Below are 27773 nucleotides of genomic sequence, written 5' to 3'. Positions count from 1 at the left end.
CCTTGGGGCTGCAGTCTCGATTGTCTTGCCATTTCTCCTGGACTCCATTAGGGTTAAGAAACACAAATTCTGAAGCCAGATTTGGGTTGGCATTTCTGCTTCACTGCTTATTATTGACAGTTACATTGAACAAGCCACTTAATCTCTTTGAACTTCAGTTTCTTCATCAATAAAGTGGGGAGAGTAATAGGACCTACCTATTACCAGGTCATTGAGGATGAGTGGTAATGCACATAAAATGTTTAGAATAGTGCCTGGCACATCGTAGGCGCTGTTTGTTTTGCAGTTATAATGGTTTGAGCTTTGTTCCAAGAGCTGTATTTTCTAACCAAAAGATGAAAAGCTTTGTGGTAGAGCTGAAAAAATTATCCTCTCCTCTCCATCCCTCATGACAGTTGGTGCTTCTGTTGCAGTGACACAGAAATGAGAAGATCGCATATGAAGCAGCCAGCCTAGGGCTCCTGCTGCCTACCACCACCCTGATGGCTGGAAATCAAGCAGCCTTACTCAGTTTCCAAACAGTTGCCACTGGGCCTTGAATTGTGCAGTTTGAGTGGCCTGCACTTGCCATTGCCTCTGTCATCGCTCAGGTGACACTGATAACTCATTCTGGGTCTGCCTTTGTGTCCTCTCCAAAGTGATTGACAAGAATAGTGATGACATTTGATACAGTCCGCTCAGAACATCCTCTCTTTTGGCCGGGTTAGCAGATTTCCACATTTCCTTTGTCTTCACAGGACATTGTTGAAAAAGAGTCTTGGTCAAAACAGGGATTAGTAGTCCCTTCTTTAGTCTTTTCTCCACTCTGCCTCCAAACGCTTATGATTTGATTACATTCATTTACTTCCAACTGGAATCCCAACAGCACATCTGCCGAGTCAGAAGTGAAGTTTAGGTGATCGTAGACTGGTGTTAGCCAGCATCCAAACTGTCGTGGGCTCTGAGTTGGCTGCCCAGTGGTCAGGTAGCACTGAAGATTCTAGGAGCTGTGTTTTCTTTTTCTTTTTTTAAGATTTTATTTATTCAAGAGAGAGAAAGAGAGAAGGGGCACGGCAGTGTAGAGGGACAGGGACAAGCAGACTCCACACTGAGTGTGGAGCCTGATGTGGAGCTCAATCCCACGACCCCGAGACCATGACTCTAGTTGAAATCAGGAGTTGGATTGGATGCCCAATCAGTTGTGCCACCCAGATGTCCCAAAGCTATGTTCTTGAAAAGGAGGAATGTAATGTCCCCAGACAACATATGAAACAATTATTCTAGAGTCCTTTTTTCCAAAGCCTCTGATATGCAGAGTCTTGTCCTGGGCCTGTGAGGGTTGTCAGAGAAATACAGACCAAGGGCCTATCTTTGAGAAAAGCCCAATCTGGGGCAGGTTGTGTCTTCCTAAATGGGCCTCCATGGTTTGAGATCTTCCTGGAGCACTTAGCAGCCCTTTTATGAGCTCCTCTTGGGCTTGAGGAGGCCACCTGTTCCGGTTCCTGAATCCTTCGTCTCTTGCCACTACCTGCATGCACCCTCTGAGCCTGCCAGGCCTGCAGTGAGTGCGTGGCCACTGTGCTGGTGAATGAATTAATTTGTGCTACTTGGCTGGTAGTTGTCAACCCTGGCGGCTTATTTCCGAAATATTTTGTGAGTCTTAAGAAAACAAGTAGAAAGACTGATTCCTTAGTCTGAGGTGGCATCCAAATACTTGGATTTTTTAAAGAGCCTCACAGCAGTTGTGTCACTTCTTAGTCCACCTTAATTTTTAGGAAAGAGCCTCTTGTACTAATAGTATAATTTGCAGAATAAGTTCACTTTTTTAGTAGGAGATACCGGTGAAAATTAAAGGGAAGTACTTTAAAAAAAAAAAAAGATTTTATTTATTTATTCATGACAGACAGAGGCAGAGGAAGAAGCAGGCTCCATGCAGGGCAGGGAGCCCAATGTGGGACTCGATCCCAGGTCTCCAGGATCACACCCTGGGCTGAACACAGCGCTAAACCGCTGAGCCACCCAGGCTGCCCAGGAAGTACTTTTTTAACTGGGAAGCATCCTCCAGGCCTGAGCTGCTGTCCCAGCACACCAGGCCCGTCATGCATCTATCCGCAGGTGTGTTGTGGGAAGGGCATGCCCTAGAGATTGGGCTTCAGGCCGGCTGTGCGCCTGCCTTGAGGAGCCTGTAGGGAATAAGGATACCATCTACCCAGCATGCAGTGGATAAAGTGTAGTGGCAGTAGAAGGTGCTGGTATTTTGATGAGTCTTATGCTCCTACATGTGCCTTTTTGTTGGGGTTGAAAATTCAGGGAAGCCTGAGTGGCTCAGCGGTAAGTGCCTACCTTTGGCTCAGGTTGTGATCCTGGGGTCCCAGGATTGAGTCCCACATCGTGGCTCCCTGCATGGATTGGAACCTGCTTCTCCCTCTGCCTATGTCTCTGCCTGTCTCTCTGTGTCTCTCATGAATAAATACATAAAATAAAAGGAAAAAAGAAAATTCAAACCTTGTTAGGGTCTCAATATGCAGTAGCTCTGATTTGCTGCCATCATCTGAACCTTTCCTCTGGTTCACAGGCAAAATTAAACATTTGTTTCTGGAGGTTGACATAATTGTTGTACTGAGGGAGGTTTTGTTTGTAATGACCTGTCTGTCTGATGAGTCTGAGCATTTGGCTGGCCTTTCTGGCTAAAGCAGCCCTTTGAACTGATGTCTAGAATGCTTGCCTCCCACTCCTGATCTGTCTTCTGGACCATAATTGGGCCTTTTCCCTCTGCTTGAAGCTTCTCCCTGCCCTCCCTTCCCCCAGATTCACAGATACTTGACTCAGTTACTACTTCCTTGGGGAATCCTTAACTGACACCATCCCACTGAGGATGTCAGATCCTCTGTTAGACTATTGTGGCACTCATCACAGTAATTTTAGTAATTTTTGTAATTGTCAATTGCCTCTCTCTGTTTGTGAATAAATGAAAAGTAGATTATCTTTTACTTGGTCTGCATTTTAATTAATATACCACTTTCTGTGTTTATGTTCTCAATATCTAGAAGCATTTGTTATGAAAAGACTTGGTTTTGTGGGTGCCTGGGTGGTTCAATCAGTTGAGGGTCCCACTCTTTTTTTTTTTTTTTCTTGTAAGATTTTTTTTATTCGTGAGAAACACACAGAGGGAGGCAGAGACACAGGCAAGGGGAGAATCAGGCTCCCTACAGAGATCCTGATGTGGGATTCGATCCCAGGATCTCAGGATCACGACCTGAGCCAAAGGCAGACCCTCAATCACAGAGCTACCCAGGCGCCCCTAGCATCCCAGTCTTGATTTTGAGTTGGGTCATGATGTTAGGGTTGGGGAATTGAGCTCCAAATTGGGCTCCACACTGAGTGTGGAGTCTGCTTGTCCCTCTCTCTTTGCTCCGCCCCCTGCTTGCTCTTCTCTCTCTCTCTCTTTCTCCCCCTCACTCCCTCCCAAATAAGATAGGTAGATGATAGATAGATAGATAGATAGATAGATAGATAGATAGATAATAGCATCTTAAAAAGGGGGGGGAGATACCCTTTTTTTGGTGGCTCAGTTGTTGAGCATCTGCCTTTCACTCAGGGTGTGATCCTGGAGTCCTGGGATCAAGTCCCACATCAGGGTCCCTGCCTGGAGCCTGCTTCTCTCTCTGCCTGTGTCTCTGTCTCTCTCTCTCTGTGTCTCCCATGAATAAAAAAAAAAAAGACTTGGTTTTTAACCTACCTTCTTTGCCTTTCCTAGTGCTCCTGAAGTTCCGCACAGATAAAGGAAGAGATCCTAGTTCTGATACCTTCGGGGAAGATTCTGAGTTGTTGCTCCAGATTCGAAATGACGTGCTTGACTCCCTGGGTGTTAATCCTGACCTGCTTCCTGAAGATTTTGTCAGGTTAGTCTCAGTGCTTATCCCAGGTTAGCCTGGATTGATAAATGTCTTTCAGTATTTGCCTTAATTTGGACAGATCCCTTATTAAGAACGAAAGCCCTGAGGAGTACCTCCTTCGCCACACTCTGCCTATTCTTGTCGACCTCTGGTGTAGTAGCACGGAATGAAAAAGAAAGAGAAGTGCAATTTATCATTTGTCATAGATCATTTGTGTTCACATGGCTGAAAATCCAAAGCAACGTAAACTCTATGTATACTACTCTGTACCTTTCTCTTTCCACTTTACGTTATCTTTTGGAGATATTTCTAGATCAGAACATTGATTCCTCCCTTGTTTTTTTGTTTTGTTTTGTTTTGTTTTTTAATGATTTTATTTATTTAAATAATAAATAGAGGGAGAAGCAGGCTCCATGCAGGGAGCCCAACGTGGGACTTGATCCTGGGTCTTCAGGATCAGGCCCTGGCTGAAGGTGGCGCTAAACCACTGAGCCAGCAGGGCTGCCCAATTCCTCCCTTGTTTATACAGCTCTATAGTATTTCAGCATGGAGCACTATAGTTTATTGAGCCTGTCCTACTGATTCAGGTTGTGGCCAGGCTTTTGTTATCGTGTAGCATATGGCCTTCTAAGTATCATTTTGTATGTGTGCAGGTTCCATTACTAGAAAGGGAATGGCTGGATCAGAAGATTACGATTTATCATTTGGTAGATATTATCCCAGTGCCTTCCACTGATAGCTTATCAGTTTGTACCCTTGGCAGCAAAGGCATCCATGTTCCCAGCATCCTCACCCTTGGGTCCTGGGATGTCTTTTGCTCTCACACTCAGCAGGTTTAAGATTTGTTTGGAGAGGTCCAGATAGTGACTGGATGAGGAACCCCTTTCTACGCAGTTCTGGGATCTTCTTTTTTTAATTCTGGGATCTTCTTAGTCTCCTTCTTTCAGTGTCTTTGGCAGGTACCCACAATGCCTGCAGCTTGTAGCACTAACGATGATGGCTATATTGAGTTTATTGAGCAGCTGTTATATCCCAGGCATCGTGATGGTTGTCTTATATACATGGTCTCTCTTCACAACAGGAAAAGTTCAGTCAACGCTCAGAGAAGTTAAGGGACTCATCCAAGGTTATACAGCTAATAACAATGGTACCATGTATGAGGATTTTCTGTGCTTTATCTATACAGCCACTGTTCTTTTTGTGGGGGGCGGGGGGGGGGAGAGAGAGCGCGCGCACCAGCAGGGGGAGGGGCAAAGGTAGAGGGAGAACTAGAGTTCCCTCTGAGCAGGAAGTCTGATGCAGGGCTCAATCCCAGGACCCCAGGATCATGACCTGAACTGAAGTCAGACACTTAGCTGACTGAGCCACCCAGGCACCCCCTGTGCCAACACATTTAACTGTCAAAATAATTCCTTGAAGTGTCTATTATCATTTTTATTATTATTTTAATTGTTATTATTTTCCCATTAGTTAAATGAAGACACTAATTCTCAGATATAATCACTTGCCCAAAGTTTTAGTATATAGCCAACCAAGATCTCACTCAGGTCTTACCACACTGCTACCTTGTTTTCTTTTCACCAGTAAATCAGAGTCCCTTCCTTTCCTGCTCCCTACTTCCTTTACTTGTGTCTGGCAACCTTATTTAGACCCTACCAAAGCCCAGCTAGGTTCAGCCCAGCGGGGGGCCTTGAACCACCTGCCAAGCTGCCAGCCAAAGAGAGGCAGCAGTTAGCAAGTTTGCGTTGTGTGGGCAGGGGTCCCTATCTCCTGCTAACAGCCAGTCATGTGTCTCTTGGTGGAGGAAGAAGATTGTGTGAGAAGCAAGTATTGTCTGCTCTGTGCTTCATGGCAGGAGGAGGAGGTGGGCCATGCGGGGCCACCAAGCATGCTTGGTGCTGGGTGCCAGGCTGTGAGTGTGCAGCTTGGTCAACTCATTTGGGCATCTTGAGTGGAGAATGGCTTGCCTGTGCATTGCAGGCCTCACTTCCCGAGAAGGAAAAAGCTGTAGCCTAACTAGCTGCTGGCTGGTTTTCTCTCCACAGTGTTTTCTTTCCCTGCCCACCCTATACAGAAACTGCTTTCCCTTGTCCAGGACCTCCTATGCTCAGGCACTTCTGCTCTATTGCCCTTTAAGTAAGAGGTGTTTGGTGGTCTCGTGGAGTGTCTGTGGATAGATAGGGGGAGATAAGGCTTGAGATAGAATTGAGATGCTGGCAGGGAAATAAGCTGCCGTCTGGCAGCCGAGCTACCCTCACAAATTGCCCACTGCCAGCTCTGAGCAGGGTGTGCCCACTTCAGTTGAGAAAGCTGTGCACAAGTCTTCATTCCCCTTATCTGTCAGTGATATCGGACACTGTCCATTATGTTAGGTTATTTATTCTCTTTCAGAGAGCTTTATTGCTTTTCTGATTATGAAAGAACAGATGCCTGTTTCCAGAAAGTGTTAAAAGGAAGAAAAAAGGATAACCCATAGTCACACCATGGAAAAGTGGCCACTGCTAATGTTTTCAGGATTTCACTTCACAAACTTCTCTACTTATTATTTATTCATATTTTTTCTCTTTTTAAATATCAACAAAATCATACTTAATATGATAGCCTTATTTTTTCATCATATCATGGGCCTGTTTGCAACAAAAATACAAATCCATAGTCTCACTTGTGCTTCATGTTTCATTGTTTGATAGGTGGTAATTTATTTAACCATTACCTTGGTGGGTATATAAGTTGTTGATACTTTGTCACTGTTATAAACATTTATGATGAACATTCATAATTTGTGTATGTAATATAACCTACTGTTTTTTTTTTTTTTTTAAGATTTTATTTATTTATTTATGAGAGACACAGAGAGGCAGAGACATAGGCAGAGGGAGAAGCAGGGTCCCTGTGGGGAGCCTGATGCTGGACTCCATCCCAGGACCCCAGGATCATGACCTGAGCCAAAGGCAGATGCTCAACCACCGAGCCACCCAGGCATCCCATAATTTACTGTTTAAAAGGTTTTATTTATTTTTTTATTTTTTAAAGATTTATTTATTTATTTATTTATTTATTTATTTATTTATTTATTTATTTATTTATTTATTTATTTATTTATTTATGAGAGAGAGAGAGAGCGCGCGCGAGAGAGAGAGAGAGACCGAGGGACAGAGGGGCAGAGACACAGGCAGAGGGAGAAGCAGGCTCCATGCTGGAGCCCGACGTGGGACTCGATCCCGGGACTCCAAGATCACGCCCTGGGCCAAAGGCAGGCGCCAAGCCACTAAGCCACCCAGGGATCCCCAGGTTTTATTTTTTTAATTTGATAAAATATACACAATATAAACCTTTTTTTAAAAAAAATTTTGAGTAATCTCTACACCCAGTGTGGGGCTCGAATTTACAGCCTTGAAATTAAAAGTCTCATCTTTTTTTTTAGATTTTATTTATATATTCATGAGAGAGAGAGAGAGAGAAGCAGAGGGAGAAGCAGGCTCCTTGAAGGGAGCCCCATGTGGGACTCGATCCTGGGACCCCAGGACCATGCCCTGAGCTGAAGGCAGACTCTCAACCACTGAGCCACCCAGGCATCCAAAGATTATTTTAAAATAAAATCTTTAGGGGCACCTGGGTGGCTTAGTGATTGAGTGTCTGCCTTTGGCTCAGGTTGTGATCCCAGGGTCCTAGAATCTAGTCCTGCCTGCATCAGGCTCTCCCTGCAGGGAGCCTGCTTCTCCCTCTGCCTATGTCTCTTCCTATGTGTCTCTCATGAATAAATAAATGAAATCTTTTTTTTTTTTTAATGTACAAGGATACCTGGGCCGAGTGGTTGAGCATCTGCCTTTGACTCAGGGCGTGATCCTGGGGTCCGGGCTCCTTGCAAGAAGCCTGCTTCTCCCTCTGTGTGTGTCTCTGCCTCTCTCTCTGTATCTCATGAATGGGTAAAATCTTTAAAAAAAAAAAAAAAAAAAGTACAATTCATCGACATTAAGTTTATTCACAGTGTTGTACAGCCATTACTACTGTATATTTCCAGAAGTTTTTCAGCATCCTAAACTGAGAAAATCTTTGCCCATTGAACACTAACTATTCTGCCTTCCCCCAGACTCTGGTAACCTCTATTCTGCTTTCTGTGTCTATGAATTTAGTTATTCTAGCTATTTCATGTAAGCAGAGTCCTACCATATTTGTCCTTTTGTGAAGTTGCTGGTTTTTAAATTACAGAAGTTGTATGCATGTTATGGAAAAATCTGATAGTACAGAATAAATTCAAAGATGAAAATGAAAATCAGGGATTCCCCGGGTGGCTCAGCGGTTTGGCGCCTGCCTTCAGCCCAGGGCATGATCCTGGAGTCCTGGGATCGAGCCCCACGTCGGGCTCCCTGCATGGAGCCTGCTTCTCCCTGTGCCTATCTCTCTCTCTCTCATAAATAAATAAAATATTACAAAAAAAAGAAAGAAAATGAAAATCACTCATAATTCCATTACCCAGAGAAAACCACTGACCCTTTGGTATTTTGTCTTACACATGTTCTGTCTTAGCAAATGTGAAATCAACAAAGTCCTTTGTAGATTTTTTTAAAAGATCCGTATAATCGTTCACAAGGGTGGTGGGAAAAGGTGCAGTCTTTTTAGGAAGCAATTTGGAAATATGTATCAGGAGTCATTACAATCAGTGTTCTTTCTTTGGCCCAGTCATTCTCCTTAATAATGAGAATATGCCCTGAAGAAATAATGTGAGAAGTATTTATTACAAAAGATATTCATGGGGCACCCGGGTGGCTCAGTCAGTTAAGCATCCAACTCTTAGTCTCAACTCAGGCCTTGATCCCAGGGTCATGACTTTGAGCCCTGCAATGGGCTCCATACTAGCACGGAGCTAAATAAATAAGATATTCATTATCATACTTAAAGAGAAATTGGAAACACATTAAAGAGTTAATGACAAAGGACAATGCAGTGTTATAGCACAGGTTGAAAATAACGTTTATTATGAAAAGTGTCAAGCATACATAAAAATAAAAACATAAAGTAGTAAATATAAATATATACCACTCAGATTCAATTGTTAATATTTTGCTTTTTGTTTTCGGGGGAGGGGCGTACTGAAGACATGATGCTTAAAGATGCATCCAGGTTTATCAGTTGGGTTTGATTCTGTGTCTCTTTTAATGTAGGGGTTGGCAAACTATGGCTTGCCACCTGTTTTTGTAAATAAAGTTTTATTCCACATCTACTCATTTACGTATTATCTGTGTCAGCTTTTGTAGTTTTTACTGTAGAGTAAAAGCTGTACTACAAAAGCTCTAGAGTCTACTCTATAACAGCAGACTTAAAGAGTTTAATCAGGGACCATATGGTGCATAAAGGCCAAAAAAAATTTACTGTCAATTACTGTATAGAGAATGCTTTCCAACAACTGATCTAGAATAGTTTATCACTTTCCTACCCCCCCCCCGCCCCCGCCTCTCCCCTCTTCCTTCCCTCCCTTCCTTCCTTCCTTCCTTCCATCCTTCCTTCCTTCCTTCCTTCCTTCCTTTTTGGAAGAATCCAGGCCAGTTAAATTGTAGCATGTCCCATATTCTAGATTCATCTGATTGTTTCTTCAGTTGGTGCTTGTTTTGTCTTGTATAATTTTTATAATTTAGACTTGTTTCTTCAGTGGTATTTATTTAATTTTTTTTGGTCAGTGGTATTTAAAAAAAGTTTCATGTGTATATAGGGGTACCTGACTGGCTCAGTTGGAGGAGCATGTGACTGTGACTCTTCATCTTGGGGTTGTGAGTTTGAGCCCCACGTTGGATGTAGAGATGATATACATACATACATACATACATACATACATAGATACATACATACATACATATGAGATGAAATAAACTTATTAAAAATAATAAAATATTTTTAAAAATTTATATACAGTAAAATTTATTCTTTTTTGTTCTGGGGAATCCCTGGGTGGCGCAGCGGCTCGGCGCCTGCCTTTGGCCCAGGGCGCGATCCTGGAGACCCGGGATCGAGTCCCACGTCGGGCTCCCGGTGCATGGAGCCTGCTTCTCCCTCTGCCTGTGTCTCTGCCTCTCTCTCTCTCTCTGTGACTATCATAAATAAATAATAATTTAAAAAAAAATTCTTTTTTGTTCTGTGAGTTGTATTTTTTTTTATTATTTTTATTTTTTTTTAAACTTTTTTTTTTAATTTAGTATAGTTTAGCTAATAATTTTCTTTTTTTTTTTTTTAATTTTTATTTATTTATGATAGTCACAGAGAGAGAGAGAGAGGCAGAGACACAGGCAGAGGGAGAAGCAGGCTCCATGCACCGGGAGCCCGATGTGGGATTCGATCCCGGGTCTCCAGGATCGCGCCCTGGGCCAAAGGCAGGCGCCAAACCGCTGCGCCACCCAGGGATCCCTGTATTTTTTTTTTAATTGGGTTATTTCTCTTATTGAATTTTAAGGATTCTTTTAAAAACTTTATTTAAATTTTGTTAACATATAGTTCAATATTAGTTTCTGGAGTAGAATTCAGTGATTCATCATTTAGATACAACACGCAGCGCTCATCACAAATGCCCTCTTTAATCCCCATCACCCATCTAGCCCATCCCCCCCCCCACCTCCTTCCATCAACTCTGTTTATTCTGTCTTTAGGAGTCACTTATGGCTTATCTCCCTTTCTGCTTTTTTTCTTTTCTTCCTTTCCATATGTTCATCTGTTTTCTTTCTTAAATTCCACATGTGAGTGAGATCATATTTGTCTTTCTCTGGCTGACTTCACTTAGAATACACTCTGGCTCTATCCATGTCATTGCAAATGGCAAAATTTCATTCTTTTTGATGGGTGAATAATATTCGTGTGTGTGTGTGTGTGTGTACATAAACACTCCACATCTTCATCATCATCAGTTGATGGACGTTTGGGCTCTCTCTTTAGTTTGGCTATTGTTGATAATACTGCTATAACACCGGGGTGCATGTGCCCCTTCAAATCTGCATTTTTGTATCCTTTGGGTAAATACCTAGTAGTGCAGTTGTTGTATCCTAGGGTAGTTCTATGTTTATCTTTTTTGAGGAACCTCCAAAATGTTCTCCAGAGCAGTTTTACCAGTTTACATTCCCACCAACAGGACAAGAGGGTTCCCTTTTCTTTTTCTTTTTTTTTTATTTTATTTTATTTATTTTTTTTATGATAGTCACAGAGAGAGAGAGAGAGAGGCAGAGACATAGGCAGAGGGAGAAGTAGGCTCCATGCACCGGGAGCCCGACGTGGGATTCGATCCCGGTTCTCCAGGATCGCGCCCTGGGCCAAAGGCAGGCGCCAAACCACTCTGCCACCCAGGGATCCCAGGGTTCCCTTTTCTTCACAACCTCACCAAGACCTATTGTTTCTTCTATTATTAATTTTAGCCATTCTTAGAATGTCTGGTGGCTCAGCGGTTTTGTATCCGCCTTCAGCTCAGGGTGTGATCCCGAAGTCCTGGGATTGAGTCCCACATCGGGCTCCCTGCATGGAGCCTGCTTTTCCCTCTGCCTATGTCTCTGCCTCTCTCTCTCTCTCTCTCTCTCTCTCTCTCTCTCTCTCTCTCTCTCTGTGTGTGTGTGTCTTTCATGAATAAAAAATAAAATCTGGATCCCTGGGTGGCGCAGCGGTTTGGCGCCTGCCTTTGGCCCAGGGCGCGATCCTGGAGACCCGGGATCGAATCCCACTTCGGGCTCCCAGCGCATGGAGCCTGCTTCTCCCTCTGCCTGTGTCTCTGCCTCTCTCTCTCTCTCTGTGTGTGTGACTATCATAAATAAATAAAAAATTTAAAAAAAAAAATCTTTTTTTTTTTAATGATAAATAAAATCTTAAAAAAAAACTTTTTTAGCCATTCTGAGAGGTGTGAGGTGGTAACTCATGGTTTTTTTTTTTTTTCTTTTTTTTTCATCATGGTTTTGATTTGTATTTCCCTGATGATAAATGATGTTGACCATCTTTTCATGTGTCTGTTAGCCATCTGGATGTCTTCTCTGGAAAAGTGTCTATTCATGTCTGCTGCCCATTTTGTAACTGGATTCTTTGTTTTTGGGGTGTTGAGTTTGGTAAGTTCTTTATAGGTTTTGGGTACTAACCCTTTATCACATGATGTCGTTTGCAAATATCTTATCCTATTCCATAAGCTGCCTTTTGGTTTTGTTGATTCCTTCACTCTACAGAAGCTTTTTATCTTTTTTTTTTTTTTAAGATTTTATTTATTTATTCATGAGAGAGGTTTCTGCCTGTGTTCTCCTCTAGGATCTTGATGGTTTCCTGTCTCACATTTAGGTCTTTCATCCATTTTGAATTTAGTTTTGAATATGGTATAAGAAAGTGGTCCAGGGATCCCTGGGTGGCGCAGCGGTTTAGTGCCTGCCTTTGGCCCAGGGCGCGATCCTGGAGACCCAGGATCGAATCCCACGTTGGGCTCCCGGTGCATGGAGCCTGCTTCTCCCTCTCCCTGTGTCTCTGCCTCTCTCTCTCTCCCTCTCTCTGTGACTATCATAAGTAAATTAAAAAAAAAAAAAAAAAAGTGGTCCAGGGGCATCTGGGTAGCTCTGTGTCCATTAAGTGTCTAACTTTGGGTCGGGTCATGATCCTGGGGTCCTGGGATCAAGCCCTGCATCTAGCTCCAACTCAGTAGGAAACTCGCTTCTCCCTCCCCTGTTCCCGTTCCCCTTGCTTGTGCTTGCTCTGTCTCACACTCTCAAATAAATCTTAAAAAAAAAAAAAGATTAGTTGACTATGTAGTTGTGGGTTGTTTTTGTTTTTAAAGTTCCATGAACTTGGAGTGCCTGTCTGGCTCCATCAGTAGAGCATGCAATTCTTGATCTCAGTTGTTAGTTCAACCCTGCATTAGGCATAGAGATTACAGAAAAGAAAGAAAGAGAGAGAGAGATAGGAAGGAAAGGTAGGTAGGTAGGTAGGTAGGTAGGTAGGTAGATAGATAGATAGATAGATAGATAGATAGATATTCATTTATTCATTCTTGGGGTACCCCAGTAGCTCAGTTAAAGCATTCGACTCTTGATTTTTGACTCCTGTCATGATCTCAGGGTTGTGAGATCAAGCTGCCTTGGGTTCCACACTGGATTTGGAGCCTTAAGATTCTCTTTTTCCCTCTCCCTTTCCAAAAACAAAAGAAAGAAAAGTTTCATTGCCCTAAAAATTCCCTTGTAGTGCTTAATAACAAGGCAGCTCTTTTTTCTCTGTAGCCACTGATCTGTTCTCTATTCCTATAGTTCTGTCTTTCCAATGATGTTATACATTCAGCATGTGTAGCCTTTTGAGTCTGGCTTCTTTCACTTAGTTTAATTCACTTGAAATTCATCCATGTTATATGAATGGATAGCTCATTTCTCCTTACTGCTGAGCAGTAGTGTACTGTATGGATACACCAGTTTGTTCACCAGATGAAGGACATTTGGGTTGTTCCCGGTTTTGGGCAATTAAAGACTAAAGCCACTATAAACATTCACGTGTTTTTGTGTGAGCATAAGTTTTTATTTCTCTTGGGTGTGTATACCTAAGAGTGGATTGATGAATCATATGGTAATTTTATGTTTAACATTTTGAGGAACTGCCAGACTGTCTTCCATAGCAGCCACACCACCTTGCCACTCCACCAACACTTTTGTGTGGATTCCAGTTTCTCCACATCCTTACCAACAAGTGTTATTGTCTGTTAATTTAGCCTTAGTGGGTAATAAGTTGTATTTCATTATAGCTTTGATTTGCATTCTTAATAACTAATGATGTAGAACATCTCTTCATGTGCTTGATGGCCATTTGTATATGTTTTAAGCAAAATGCTATTCAAATCATTTGTGCATTTTTAATTTTTTTCTTTTTTCTTTTTTAGAGATTTTATTTATTTATTCATAACACAGAGAGGAAGAGAGAGAGGCAGAGACACAGGCAGAGGGAGAAGCAGGCTCCATGCAGGGAGCCCAATGTGGGACTTGATCCCAGATCCCCAGGATCAGGCCCTGGGCTGAAGGTGGTACTAAACTGTTGAGCCACCCGGACTGCCCTGTTTTTCTTTTTTATTGTTAGTCATAAAGAGTTCTCTATAGAGAGGCATCTAGATAGCTCAGTCGGTTAGGCATCTGCCTTCACCTTGGGTCATGATCTTGGGGTCCTAAGATCGAGTCCCACATCAGGTTTCCTGCTCATGTGCGCGCTCACGCTCTCTCACTCTCTCTCTCTCTCTCAAATAAATAATCTTTAAAAAAAAAGTTTTTTTTTTTAAAGATTTTATTTATTTATTCATGAGAGAGACACAGAGAGAGAGACAGAGATACAGGCAAGGGAGAAGCAGGCTCCATGCAGGGATCCTAACGCGGGACTTGATCCTGGGACTCCAGGACCACGTCCCAGGCCGAAGGCAGGTGCCAAACCGCTGAGCCATCCAGGGATCCCCCCAGAAAAGAGTTCTTTATAGAATCTGGATATACAGATTATTCATCAGATACATGATTCACAAAATTTTAAATCTATTCTGTGGATTGTCTTTTCACTCTCTGAAATGAAAAGTATTCTTTGAAGTACAAGTTTTTAATTTTTATGAAATAGCAATTTATCTTTTTTTTTTCTTTTTTCATGTTGCTTTTCCTAGGATAACATTTAAGAAACCATTGCCTAATCCAAGGTCATGAAGATTTATTGCTGTTTTGTAGTTTTAGCTATTATATTTAGATCTGTGAGCCTTTTTTTTTTTCTTTTAAGATTTTATTTATTCATGAGAGACACAGAGAAAGAGGCAGAGACACAGGCAGAGGGAGAAGCAGGCTACATGCAGGGAGCCCAATGTAGGACTCGATCCTGGGTCTCCAGGATCAGGGCCTGGGCTGAAGGTGGCGCTAAACCGCTGAGGGCCCCTCCCTCCCCCGGCTGCCCTGTGAACCATCTTTTTTTATTATTATTATTATTTTATTTTATTTCATTTTATTTCATTTTATTTCTTATTTATTTGTTTGTTTGTTTGTTTGTTTGTTTATGAATGATAGAGAAAGAGAGGCAGAGACACAGGCAGAGGGAGAAGCAGGCTTCATGCACCGGGAGGCTGATGTGGGACTCGATCCCGGGTCTCCAGGATCGCGCCCTGGGCCAAAGGCAGGCACCAAACCGCTGTGCCACCCAGGGATCCCTATTAACCATTTTTGAATCAGCTTTTGTGCATGGTGTGAGGTAGGGGTTCAACTTCATTCTTTTGCACGTGGAGACCCACTTGTCCAGTATTGTTTGTTATACAGATTTTTTTCAGGGGCATCTGGGTGGTTCAGTTGATTAAGCATCTACCTTCAGCTCAGGTAGTGATCCCAGGGTTCTGGGGTTGGGTTCCTTTCTAGAGGAGTCTGCTTCTCCCTCACCCTTTATCCCTCCCCCTGCTGGTGCCTTCTCTCAAATAAATAAATGAAATCATTAAGAAAAATAAAAAGGGGATCCCTCCCTGGGTGGCGCAGCGGTTTGGTGCCTGCCTTTGGCCCAGGGCGCGATCTTGGAGACCTGGGATCGAATCCCACGTCGGGCTCCCGGTGCATGGAGCCTGCTTCTCCCTCTGCCTGTGTCTCTGCCTCTCTCTCTCTCTGACTATCATAAATAAATAAAAATTGAAAAAAAAGGGGGGGGGGATCCCTGGGTGGCGCAGTGGTTTGGCGCCTGCCTTTGGCCCAGGGCGCGATCCTGGATACCCGGGATCGAATCCCACGTCGGGCTCCCTGTGCATGGAGCCTGCTTCTCCCTCTGCCTGTGTCTCTGCCTCTCTCTGTCTCTCTCTGTGACTATCATAAATAAGTAAAAATTTTTAAAAAAAGATTTTTTTTCTTGGGATTCCTGGATGGCTCAGCAGTTGAGCATCTGCCTTCGGCTAAGGGCATGATCCTGGAGTCCCAGGATTGAGTCCTACATTGGGCTCCCTGCAGGGAGCCTGCTTCTCTCTCTGCCTATGTCTCTGCCTCTCTGCCCCTCTCTCTCTCTTTCTGTCTTTCATGAATAAATAAATAAAATCTTTAGAAAAAAAAACTTTCTTCATCGAATGGTCTTGTCACCCTTGTCAAAGATCAGTTGACCAGGGCAGCCCAGTGCAGTGGCTCAGCGGTTTAGCGCCGCCTTCAGCCCAGGGTGTGATCCTGGAGACCCAGGATTGAGTCCCACATCGGGCTCCCTGCATGAAGCCTGCTTCTCCCTCTGCCTGTGTCTCTGCCTCTCTCTCTGTGTCTCTCATGAATAAATAAACAAAATCTTTAAACACACACACATACAGACACAAATCAGTTGACCATATAGGTATTTATTTCTGGATTCTTACTTCTATTTCACTGATCTATATGTCTGTCAATATAGATACCAGTACCACAGTATTTTGAGTACTGTTGTTTTGTAGTAGTAGTAGTAAGTTGTGAAATTGAGACATGTGAGTTCTTCAACTTTGTTCTTTCTCACAATTCTTTTGACTAGTCTGGGTCTCTTGCATTCCCATACAAATTTTTAAGATGGATTTTCCCATTTCTACAAAAAAGGCAGCTAGTAATTTGATGGGGATTATGCCAAAAATATAGAATAAATTTGGGGAGTATTTCCACCTTAACAGTGTTCAGTGTTCTGATCATGAGTGTGGGATGTTTTTCCATTTATTTACTTCTTTTATTTTATACAAAAATGTTTTGTAGTCTACAGAATGTAAGTTTTACACTATTGTTAAGCTATTCGTAAATATTTTATACTTTTGGGTGGTAATATAAATGGAGGTCTTAATTTCATTTTCAAAATGTTCATTGCTTATTTATAGAAATACAATTCATTTTTGTCTATTAATCTTATATCCTACAGCCTTGCTGATTAAATTTAATAGTTTGAGTAATTTTTCTGTAGATTCCATAGTATTTTCTATATACTCGATCATGTTATCTACTTCTTCCTTTCTAATCTGTCAGTCTCATTCATTTTTCTTTCCTTAATTGTGGTGGCTAGAACCCCTAGTATAATGTCATATAGAAGTGGTGAGAGCAGACGTCCTTGTCTTATCCCCGATCTTAGGAGGAAAGCTTTCAGTCTTTCACCGTTAAGTATGATATCAGCTGTAGACTTTTCATAGATGCCCTTCATCAGGTTGATGAAATTTCCCTCTGTTCTCAGTTTGTTAAGTGTTATTATCATCAAGAGGTGCTGAATTTTGTCACATTTTTTTCCCCTCTGTCTGTTGAGATGATCATGTGTTTATGGTTCCTGTATTCATTTAATACAGCAATACTACATTGACTGATTTTTCAGATACTAAACCAACCTTGCATTTCTGGTTGTAAATCAATCCCACTTAGTCATGGTGTATAATCTTTTATGTATGTTGCTGGTTAGGTTTGTTAGCATTTTGTTGAGATAATATACTTTTTTTATTTTTATTTTTATTTATTTATGATAGTCACAGAGAGAGAGAGAGAGAGGCAGAGACACAGGCAGAGGGAGAAGCAGGCTCCATGCACCGGGGGCCCGACGTGGGATTCGATCCCGGGTCTCCAGGATCGCGCCCTGGGCCAAAGGCAGGCGCCAAACCGCTGCGCCACCCAGGGATCCCCGAGATAATATACTTTTTAAAAGAGAAAATAAGAATATTAAATTGTGGGATCCCTGGGTGGCGCAGCGGTTTGGCGCCTGCCTTTGGCCCAGGGCGCGATCCTGGAGACCTGGGATCGAATCCCACGTCAGGCTCCCGGGGCATGGAGCCTGCTTCTCCCTCTGCCTGTGTCTCTGCCTCTCTCTCTCTCTGTGTGTGTGTGACTATCATAAATAAATAAAAATTTAAAAAAAAAGAATATTAAATTGTATAGTATAATTGCACAGAATACAGGTGTATTTTTTTTTTTTAAGGAAAAATATTTCCACGTTTGATTATCTTTGAGTAGTGGGATAATGAGTGACTAGTTTTTCTTTTTTTGTGACTAGTTTTTCTTTGTTTTCGTTCTCTGTTTGATAGTCTATAAAGGACCTTGATAATCCAGAGGAAAAGTTAACCTCTGTGATTGTACAGATGGAAATTCTGGTCCCACCAGGGTGTGGGGGGATGGGCACCTTCACACAAGGTTGATGGGAGTTGAAATGGTAAAGCTTTTCTTGAGGGCATTTTGACACAATGTGTCATGATCCAAAAATTCTATATTTAGAAATTTGCCATAAAGAATTGTTGGACACCTATGCCAAGATACTTTTTTGCAATGTTGATCAGCTTAAATATCCATCAGTAGATTACAGAGCAGAGTTAATGACTTTTATATATATATAATATACGTAAATATTTATATAATATATAATTTATTCATAGTATTTTATATATTTATAATTTATTATAATTTATATAATATATCTAAATATATTTATATAAAACATGATTTAATTATATGTGTTTAGATTTGTGCACTTTTAAAAATCACGAAGGAGGTTTTTTGTTTGTTTGTTTGTTTTTTTAATATTTTACTTATTTATTCATGAGATACACACAGAGAGAGGGAGGCAGAAACACAGGCAGAGGGAGAAGCAGGCTCCATGCAGGGAGCCCAATGTGAGACTCGATCCCGGGTCTCCAGGATCATGCCCTGGGCTGAAAGCGGCGCTAAACCGCTAAGCCACCCAGGCTGCCCCAAATCAGGAAGGATGTGTATCACACTGGAAAGATTGCTGGTAGTCTCCTGATGGTAGGGTTCCTTAGGGAAGCTTTCCCTTTAACTTCTCTGTGTTCCACTTTGCTGATTTAGAAAATACCTTTGTTTCAGGGCTGGGAACTGACAGAACACACTTCCTCTGGGGAGATGGTGGGAGAGTATTATACTGCCCAGGAGTGGTGATTTGGAGGGACAGGTGACAGTATTAGCTAATATTTGTCCTCTGGTTGCCTCATCCTGGCCCTCAAGGGTTGGTATCTATGTTAGTAGCAAAGACTTCCTGCCCCCATGCTTCAGTTTCAGGCCCCAGATTTCCCATGCCTCCTACATGTTAACACAGGCCTTCTCCCTGACATCTGTCTTGGAACAGCAGATAGAACCCACTGCCCATTGTGGGTAAGAAGAGAATTGCGAGAATGTGACCGGGGCACTGAAACATCTGATATTTGTTGGACCTTATTTTTAGGAAGCACAGATATAGTCTTTCCTTTAACTTAAACAAAAAATGTTGTGAAACCATTTCTGCCTGCCTTGCGAGGTTCAGAGGTCTTTCCCAACTAACCTCCTGGAGCAGATTTCATTTTCACACCTAGGTGCCAGCATTAGCATTGCTGTCTGAGTTGACTCCTCCTGGTAGATGTTTTCATTCAGGCGAGCCCACTACTGACCTTTTCCAGATATCTACCAGCCTTCCTGTTCCACAGGGCTCCATTTCATTTGTCTTCTCTTCTAGGTACTGCTTCTCTGAGATGGCCCCAGTGTGTGCAGTGGTTGGAGGGATCCTGGCCCAGGAAATTGTGAAGGTAAAGAATCCCTTTGAAGCAGATCGTTGATCCACCGTGGCCTTGTCGGTGTGCCAACCAGAGAGAACCCCTGGCTAACCTTAGAGAGCTGCCTAGTTTCTCGGACTCTATTCATCTTCGTTTTGTGACTTGCCCTTTTCCTTTCTTCACTCTCCTACCTCATCCTATTCTCTCCAGCCTGTTCAGATGAGCATACAGCAAATGATCTTTGAGTGTCTACTCTGCGCTAAGCCTAGAACTGGGCATAGTGTCCTTCAGGTACTGTCTGCAGACTGTCCCCTAACTATACTGCTGAGTTATGTGGTGCTTATGGTATTTGCCATGTATCTTCCTTCTCACAGCTCTATGAAATGATATTCTGATCATCTCCATTTAAAGGGAGGACACTAAAAAATAAAAAAATAAAAAAAATAAAATAAAGGGAGGACACTGAAGCCCAGATATGGGGCTCCAAAACCTGTGCTCTTCTGCTTCATGTGGTTTTTCTCTGTCCATGACATGGCATTAGAGCTTCCTCTTGTTAATGCACACACCATGGGTATTTATTCAGAAGGGGGCATTCATTCCGTACCAGTGGAGCATGTGTACTATCCCAGGAGCCTCACAAGGCTCTATAGAGGGTGACCTGTGATCCCATTAGGTTTGGTGTCATTGTCCCTCTCAAAAGCGAAATATTTCACCTGGAGTTACGTAACCAATAACTAGCACAGCCCGCCTTTTGATTCTCTTTTGGAACATTCTGGTTGTCAAAACTACAGCATATCCCAGAATACTTTCTTTGGGGCTTTGACATTTGCCCCACAACAATCTTCCTTTTGTAGGTTCTTGACTGCTTCAGTAACTTTGTAGTGATGCTTTGTCCTTTTCTTTCATGGAGCAGAGTCATGCCTAGTTAAATTATTTTCTGTGCTCATTTACATGTTGTGTTTGAGCTTAGGAGGACCATTTGGAGATTTAGTTCTTACTACTTTGTATTGAAGTCCGTAAATTTGCTCTGGAGACATTTGACTCAATTTGACAGTCCTACCATCTTTAAGGCTTTTTTTTTTGCCCTCTTTTCTTTCCTGGCGAGCCCCAGGGAGATAAGGAGAAGAAGAGAGGGATGTGATGGCCACACCTGTTTTGGTGTTCATGCCTTCTGCTTAATTCAGACTGCTATGAAAATTGTAGCTTATTTTCTTTTTAAGATTTTATTTATTTATTCATAGAGACAGAGAGAGAGAGAGAGAGAGAGAGAGAGAGAGAGAGAGAGGCAGAGACACAGGCAGAGGGAGAAGCAGGCTCCATGCAAGGAACCGGACTCGGGACTCGATCCCGGGCCTCTAGGATCACACCCCAGGCTGCAGGTGGCGCTAAACCTCTGGGCCAGAGGGGCTGCCCGAAAATTGTAGTTTATATGCCCAGTCTGAGTAGTAGTCAATTGTGGCTGCCCAGAAGACTGTTGAAAAGTATTCTGAAGCCACCTATGGACAAACTCAGGAGGAAGGAGCACAATAATTGGAGAACCCTAAGGGAACACACTCCTTTTTGTAGCCTACAGTGACAACAACAGTAACAATATTTATTGAAATGCCTGCCCTGTACCATGCAGAGACCATACTCTTCACATGGATGCACTCATCCTATCCTCAAAACAGCCCTATGAAGTAGGACTATTGTGACCACCCCTGATACATAGAGGAGGAGCTGAGGTGCAAAGAAGTGGTAGAGCCAGGATTAGAACCCAGGACTGGTTTCTGAGCCTGTGCCCTTCACCACACAGCCCTCATGCTTCACGTGCTATCTGCATGGAACCGGGGGCACTGTCTTTGTGGTTTTAGCCTCACTTTGTACATCTCATCAAGAAGCTGCTCGCTAGGTTTTTCATATGGGGTGGAGATTAGGGGTCAGGGTGGCTGTCCTTGACCCCATTGTTTGCAGTGGCTTCCCCACATCCCAGTCCTAACCTCTAATGCAGCCCCCTCCTTCCTGCCTGCTGGGGACAGCTGTTGCTCGCATCTTGTTTCTGTTTATCCCAGACAGCCAGAGTACTCTGCATTCTTGGTTGCTGGGTGTGTTTGGAATCTCCCCCTACCCCCATCTTGCTTGGAAAGCACTTTACCTTTAGCCCTGTGTTCACCCCATGGCCTGCCTGGTGTCTTGTCCCCGCCACCCGCCCCCCTTACTTAATACCGTTCAGCCTTCAGCCAGCTGGCATCAGGGTCCCACAAATCTGAAGGCTGCAGGACCCCCCCTTCTCTCCTGAGGACCATCTAACCATCCATAACAAGTAAACATTAGGAGTTGGAGGGCAAATGTAAGTCTGTTCCCTGGAATCCTCATTGTTCCTTCCTTCCTTCCATCATTTCAAATACCACATATTCTGTCTATGTCCCCTCTTCTGTCATGCTTCCTTAGGTGTCAGTCCTCTGTCTTTTGCCTCCCACTGTCCCCTCTAGGCCTGTCTGCAGTACTAGTGGTGATGGTGTCAGTGGCAGCCATACTGGATTCTATTGTGTCATCTCCTGTAATTGAGTTCTGGGGTGTAGGAGTTCTAATGTAGGGTTGTGGGCCCTTCCTCCTGGCTGAGTGCTTGGGGTCCTCAGAGGGATCTTAGGGATCTCTAGCTCCGTTACTCATGGCAGCTCCCACTTTTTGATAATTTGGTATGTGCCAGATGTATTACAAGCTTGATTGCATCTCATGTTCACTGAAAACTGTAGCAGGCACGTGCTATTGATTTGCCATTTTGTATGTAAGCCCAGAGGAGCATGCCTCTGTCTTAACCATTCCTCAAAATCCTTAGTACCTAGCATGACCTGGCACAGAGTAGATGCTCTATAAGTTTTCCATGGACAGATGGCTGAATAACCACTTGAAGTAGGTATAATCATCCCCATTTTACAGATGAAGAAACAGGTTGAGATTGGCGCTTAATTCAAAAAGTAGTTCAGGCCTCATAAAATGCCCTATGAATGACAGGAGTGGTGCTCCTGGGAACCTTTAAACCTTGCCCAATGGCTTGCTTGGACGGTGTCCTCATATTTAAATGGTAACCCTTTTTGAGGGAAGAACCTCTTAGAAAACTCACTGACACCTATGAATCCTTTCTCCAGTGCACATGTGTACACATGATTCAGCATGTAATTTCAGGAGGTCTAGTCTTACCTTTAAAAGTGCTTCTGTTAACCCCACAAGATAATCACCATTTCCATGGCTAAATAGCACTCCCAGGCTCTCTGGATCCCAGCCCTAACCTGTCATGCAGAAGAAGGCAGGCAGCATGTCTCCTCATAGAAGAGCCACTTCTGTGTCAGTGTATGTCCCGCAGGTGATGAGGGCCACCACCTTTCTCCGTCCAGTAGTACTAAATAATTATTACTGCTGTTTGCCAGCAGTGCTTCTCTGTGTGGAGCGTTTCACATGGTTGAAGAACATCCCGGCCTCTTTTTTTTTTTTTTTTTCAATTTTATTTATTTATTCATGAGAGACACAGAGAGAGAGAGAGAGAGGCAGAGACACAGACAGAGGGAGAAGCAGGCTCCATACAGGGAGCTCGACATGGGACTTGATCCCAGGTCTCCAGGATCATGCCCTGGGCCGAAGGTGGTGCTAAACCGCTGAGCCACCCCGGGCTACCCACATCACCTCTTTTAAAGCCTAGGATAGCACATATGCTACTTTCATTTATGTGGGGAAGTGGAGTTCAGAGAGGCTAAGTGACTTGTCCAGAGACACAAAGGTGATCAGGGACAGCTAAGAGAGACATGGCAGTCACAGTTGTGTCTCAAACTAGCCACTAACTCCTGAGGAGCAAATTTAACCTCTTTTGAGAAGCGCTGCTAAGTTTTAGAAGATCTGGGTTTTTTCTTTTTTTTTATTCTCCATATTAGCCCTTTGAAAGCATCTGAGCTGAACCCTCATCTTGTTTTTCTTCCCAGGCCCTGTCTCAAAGGGACCCTCCTCACAACAACTTCTTCTTTTTTGATGGCATGAAGGGGAATGGGATTGTGGAATGCCTCGGCCCCAAGTGAACCTAAGACTTGGCAGCCCTGGAGATGCTGACCTGCAGCCTGCCCACATGTGTGCCCTGTCCCCTTCCCCCACGAAGGCAACTCCAGACAGGGGAAAAGTGAAGCCATTGGACCAAGTACAAACCATTTTCTGCGAGCACTGAGCTTGTACAGATGTTTGACTTCCATGCACCAACAGCTGCTCAGCAAAGGGTGTAGGGACTGGCTGTTGCAGCACTGTGGAGGGCTGTTTGCCAGCCATCACCTGAATGCCCCCACTGATGCATCCCTCTGTCCTGGTGCTGCCACGGCATCGTCAGCCCTCTGGGGCCCTGCAGAAGACACCTGCCAGGAACCAGCACGCCTCGTTATGTAGGATCCTCTTGCCACCTTCTTGGAGTTACTCCCTGCCCGCTGTCATACAGAGAAAAGCAGGACTCCAGGTGGAGAATAAGGCTGGGCCTGATGAAACACTAGTGGAGCAACAGTTCCAAATGCAGACAGGTGCCCTAGAGAGGAAAAGACGTGGCAGGCGGGATGTATTTCCTCCAGAGTTTGAGACCCTGAAAAACAACAGGTGGCATCTGGTGTGCTGTTCTTGAGTTTTAGTTCAGGATTAGTTGGGTTTCAGCCTGGATTTTGGAAGAGAGGAAATGTTACCAAAGTTCCCTTGGGCTTTAGGGCGAGACCTTGCTAAGTGAACGTGAGTGGGAAAACTTGTTTTAAAAAGGCAGATTCCAGGGTCCCACCCTCTGAGGATTCTGATGTATTGGGGCCCAAGCTGGGACATAGGAGCCTGTCTTCTCAGGCCCCCCCCCACACCTGATGTGGCTCAGGCCGTCCTGGAAGTTGCTTTAAAGGGCTGTGCCATTCCTTCTTTACCCGCCTTCCCCGGCCCCAAAATTAAATTGCAGCTGTTTGTGTTTTATATTTTCTATATTTCCTTGGTTCTTGAAAAAGGAATGATAGAAATAAAGTTATTTGCTTTAGGATTTACCTGTTGTTTTTCCACATTACAAACCCCGTCCTCTGACAGGGAGTGATCCTCCCAATGGCCTTTTGTAACCTAAAGAAATATCACTGGATGCTTCAGTATGACTCAGAGATTCCTCCCCTCTTTCACCATTTCTGCCATTGTTTTTCTGGGTAATGCAACAAGAGTTAGAGTGCTCAAATTCTAGAGCACATAAAAGCTTCTGGTTCCAAATGTTCGTTGACCAATTCAATAGTGGCTATTCTCAGTGACAAGAAGTATATATATATATATATATATTTTTTTAATTTATTCATCAGAGACACAGAGAGAGGCAGAGACACAGACAGAGAGAGAAGCAGGCTCCATGCAAGGAGCCTGATGTGGGACTCGATCCTGGGACCCCACGATCATGTCCTGGGTGAAAGGCAGATACTCCACTGCTGAGCCACCCAGGCGTCCCAACAAAAACTATATTAATGAGAAGTAAAAGACGGGATGCTGATGCTACCTTAAAGTTAAGTGACACTTAAGTAATATGCCTCAAGTCCCACAGCCGGTAGGATCAAAGCTTTTGTTAGTTTGGCATACCAGGTTTATCTTGACTCAGTAGTCTGAGCTTTCTCCAGTTTTCATCACCCTCCTTGGATTTTGCCTTGTTGTAAAAGTGTGTGAGGTGTGAGTCTGGCCAGTTTGAACAAATTCACCCCTTTCCTATTTCAGCCCTGCTGTGTTGAGAAAAGAAAACAATTGGTCTCCCCTGGGAGGAGGTACTCCATTCCCTGACCCTCCTGATCAGCTCTCCTCCCTAGCTAGGACTGCGTTTCTGGAGGGGCCCATTTCTGGACCCCATCAGTGTCAAGTCAGGGGCACCAAGGTCAGTGTTTTTTATCAATGGATGAATCTCACCCTTTCTTTGAAATTTTAGGCCAATGACACCCTTTTACTTTGCAGTGTGGGGCCTTCGTCACAAGGGGGAGCAGGTGGGTCTGGATGGATAAAAACAAGATTGTCATCCTAGAATCTTCCCTGAAGCTCTTCAAACTTTTCCACCCCTGTACCACTAAATGACAGAAATTGAGTCATCCAGAAAGGACCCTTTGGGAATCTGGGGGTGGAGCTGGAAGCTGCCAGCCCCAGGCAAGCAGTGTCTCTATTCTCATTTCTTCAAATTTCATGTTCTCCCACGTTACATGTTAGCATTATCATAAAACTGGTTTTCCTCAAGTCTCCAGAGAAGCACAGTGATCATCCTGTGGTTTCTAATACCTCCAGGAGATAATGTAGCTACTTGGGAAAGAGATCTAATCTGTGAAGGTAACAAATACTTTTGGGATGCTAGAGTTACTAAATGAAAGGAAGTGGGCTGTCTTTGGGGCTGCCAGGTTTCTTCCACTCCATACCCCACTTCTGTTGTCTGTGGTATGTGTAGTAGCCAAACTGTTAAGTTGAAGCCTCAGAACATTCTAGTGGAACAGGTGCTACAAAAAAAAAAAAAAAAGCAAAGGTAAAAAATGACAATAAAAAGCTCTCAGTCCCATTGGAAACCTTTATTCTGTGGTTTCCCTTTGCAGCAGAGACCCTTTTTTATCAGTTTCTTGCATATTTTTTGGTAAATATAAATGTTTATCTATTGAGGTATGTCCTATTTGCCCTTTGCAGATGAGAAAATGGAGGCTTAGATTGGAGTTGGCAAGCAAAAGCGTTTAATAGCCAACATGCTCACACTACCTGCGTAGTACCTTGAAAAATACTTGCACATTAACTAAATTGTTTGAATCCTCACAGCTCCCCCATGGGGATTGATGCTGTTGTCATGTTCATACTATAAATGAAGGTACAGTCTGACCTAACAAGTATGGGCAAAATGGGGGCTGATGGGAAAGCTTTTACACAAGGTGCTTAGTGGACATTTATTTAGTGGTACCACTACTTGTTAGTGACTGGGGCTTTGCCTCCACAAGGTCCTGAGACCCAGTCGCCACTGAAAACAATCTGGCAGCCCCAGGTGTTCAGGGAGGGCCTTCAGCTGGATCCAGAAAGGCAGGTAGATTTTGATTTTAAGCTTGTAGTAACATAATTGAAGCAATATACATATACATGGGTGAAAAGATTCCTCCCTACTGCCTCATAGGCCTGGCAGCTCAAGGTTGGCCATATAGCAGGAGCAGCTGACTTCACAGATAAATTCAGGATTTTGGAGAGAAATGTGAGATGCTTTTTGGATATATTAGCAGTATCCACTTTCATATATACCTCCCAGAGGTCACTCTTGGCAGCCTTTGACAGTGAATCTTTCCAGACTGTCAGGTTTAAGCCCAGACTCTACTACTTAGCTCTGTGACCTTGGGCAAGTGACCTTTTGTGCCTCCGTTGCCCCACGTGTAAAATGGGGTAATAGTACATTCCTCTGATCATGTGGGAATTGAATGAATGAATACATTCTTTTGAGTAGAAGTTGCTCCCTGTTAGCTGCTATTATGTGTAACTTTTTCTGCAACATGCTTTTTTTCCCACAATGTCTTAGAGATCCTTGTCAGTGCATTGTGCATTGAATTCCAAAACCACAGATGAACCATAAGCTATTTAATCAGTCTGCTGTTGAGTGACATGGAGCTGGTTTCCTTTGCACATGCTTGAGAAAAACTCCCCAAAGCCCGATGCCACGGTTATAGAGTATATAAATGCATTTGAGATGTTGATTCCTTCCAAAAGACTAGCGTGGTAGCATTTTTACAATGTCATTTGTTGTTTGGATAGATAATAGGTATGTGTAGTGCAGAACTGAAAGGTTTACAAAGACACACAGTCATAGTTTTTAAGGAAGGAAAAAACAACATAAACAATGAAAAATCTCTTGCTTCAGGAAGCAACCATTGCAGGGTGGGTGAGGAGTGCTGGTTCAAGTTGGGGATTAGCTTGCTAGAGTGGGGCACAGTGTGCCAGTGGCAGAGATTCAGCTCTGGACCTCGTTTGCCAAGTGCTCTGAGCCTCTGCTTTGCCAAGTCGTGGGACCACCCAGCATCTTGGTTCTAAGAGAGAAGGCCACAGGGATAACTTTAGATGTTTCCTTTCCTCCTGGAACTACTGATCCTTCTCATGTTTTATTAGGAGCCCTTTGGACTTTACTAATAAGATATGACCATTCTGACTTTGTACCTGGGTCTCTGACACTTATGACCTCCATAAGAGGACATGACTTATCCATATGACCTGGATAGTGGGGTATAGGATTCCCCAGTTTGAATCCTAAAAAATAATAGGTTTAGGTCTATTAAAAAGAAAATACAGAAGTTCTGTTTCTGGTGTGGTGGAGTAAATTTCTACCAGACAACCGCCCCACCCCCACAAGTAAACTATATATTCTAGACAAAATACTGAAAATAAAAGCTACTGGGAGGCTTTGGAGAGTTGATCAAAAGCAGGTGGATTTGGGATAGGGGGTGAGTTGAAAGTTGCAGGAAAAGCCCACCTCA

General features: G+C 43.4%; 1 protein-coding gene across 2 annotated transcripts in view; it reads left to right on the top strand.

The window, feature by feature from the left end:
• The window catches only part of SAE1 (SUMO1 activating enzyme subunit 1), a 78561-nt gene extending 54245 nt beyond the window's left edge, over positions 1–24316 (top strand). For both annotated transcript variants that reach the window (XM_041745682.1, XM_041745683.1), the window contains exons 7-9: positions 3737–3881; positions 19263–19332; positions 23253–24316. In XM_041745682.1, coding sequence (XP_041601616.1) covers positions 3737–3881; positions 19263–19332; positions 23253–23345 — 308 coding nt within the window. In that variant the 3' untranslated portion in view covers positions 23346–24316. The remainder of the gene's footprint in view (positions 1–3736; positions 3882–19262; positions 19333–23252) is intronic.
• The last annotated feature ends 3457 nt before the right edge of the window (positions 24317–27773 follow it).

The sequence above is a fragment of the Vulpes lagopus genome, chromosome 2 (assembly GCF_018345385.1).
Source record: "Vulpes lagopus strain Blue_001 chromosome 2, ASM1834538v1, whole genome shotgun sequence".
NCBI lineage: Eukaryota > Metazoa > Chordata > Mammalia > Carnivora > Canidae > Vulpes > Vulpes lagopus.
The sequence above is the reverse complement of the archived record's forward strand: the minus strand, read 5'-3'. Positions and strand labels throughout refer to the sequence as shown.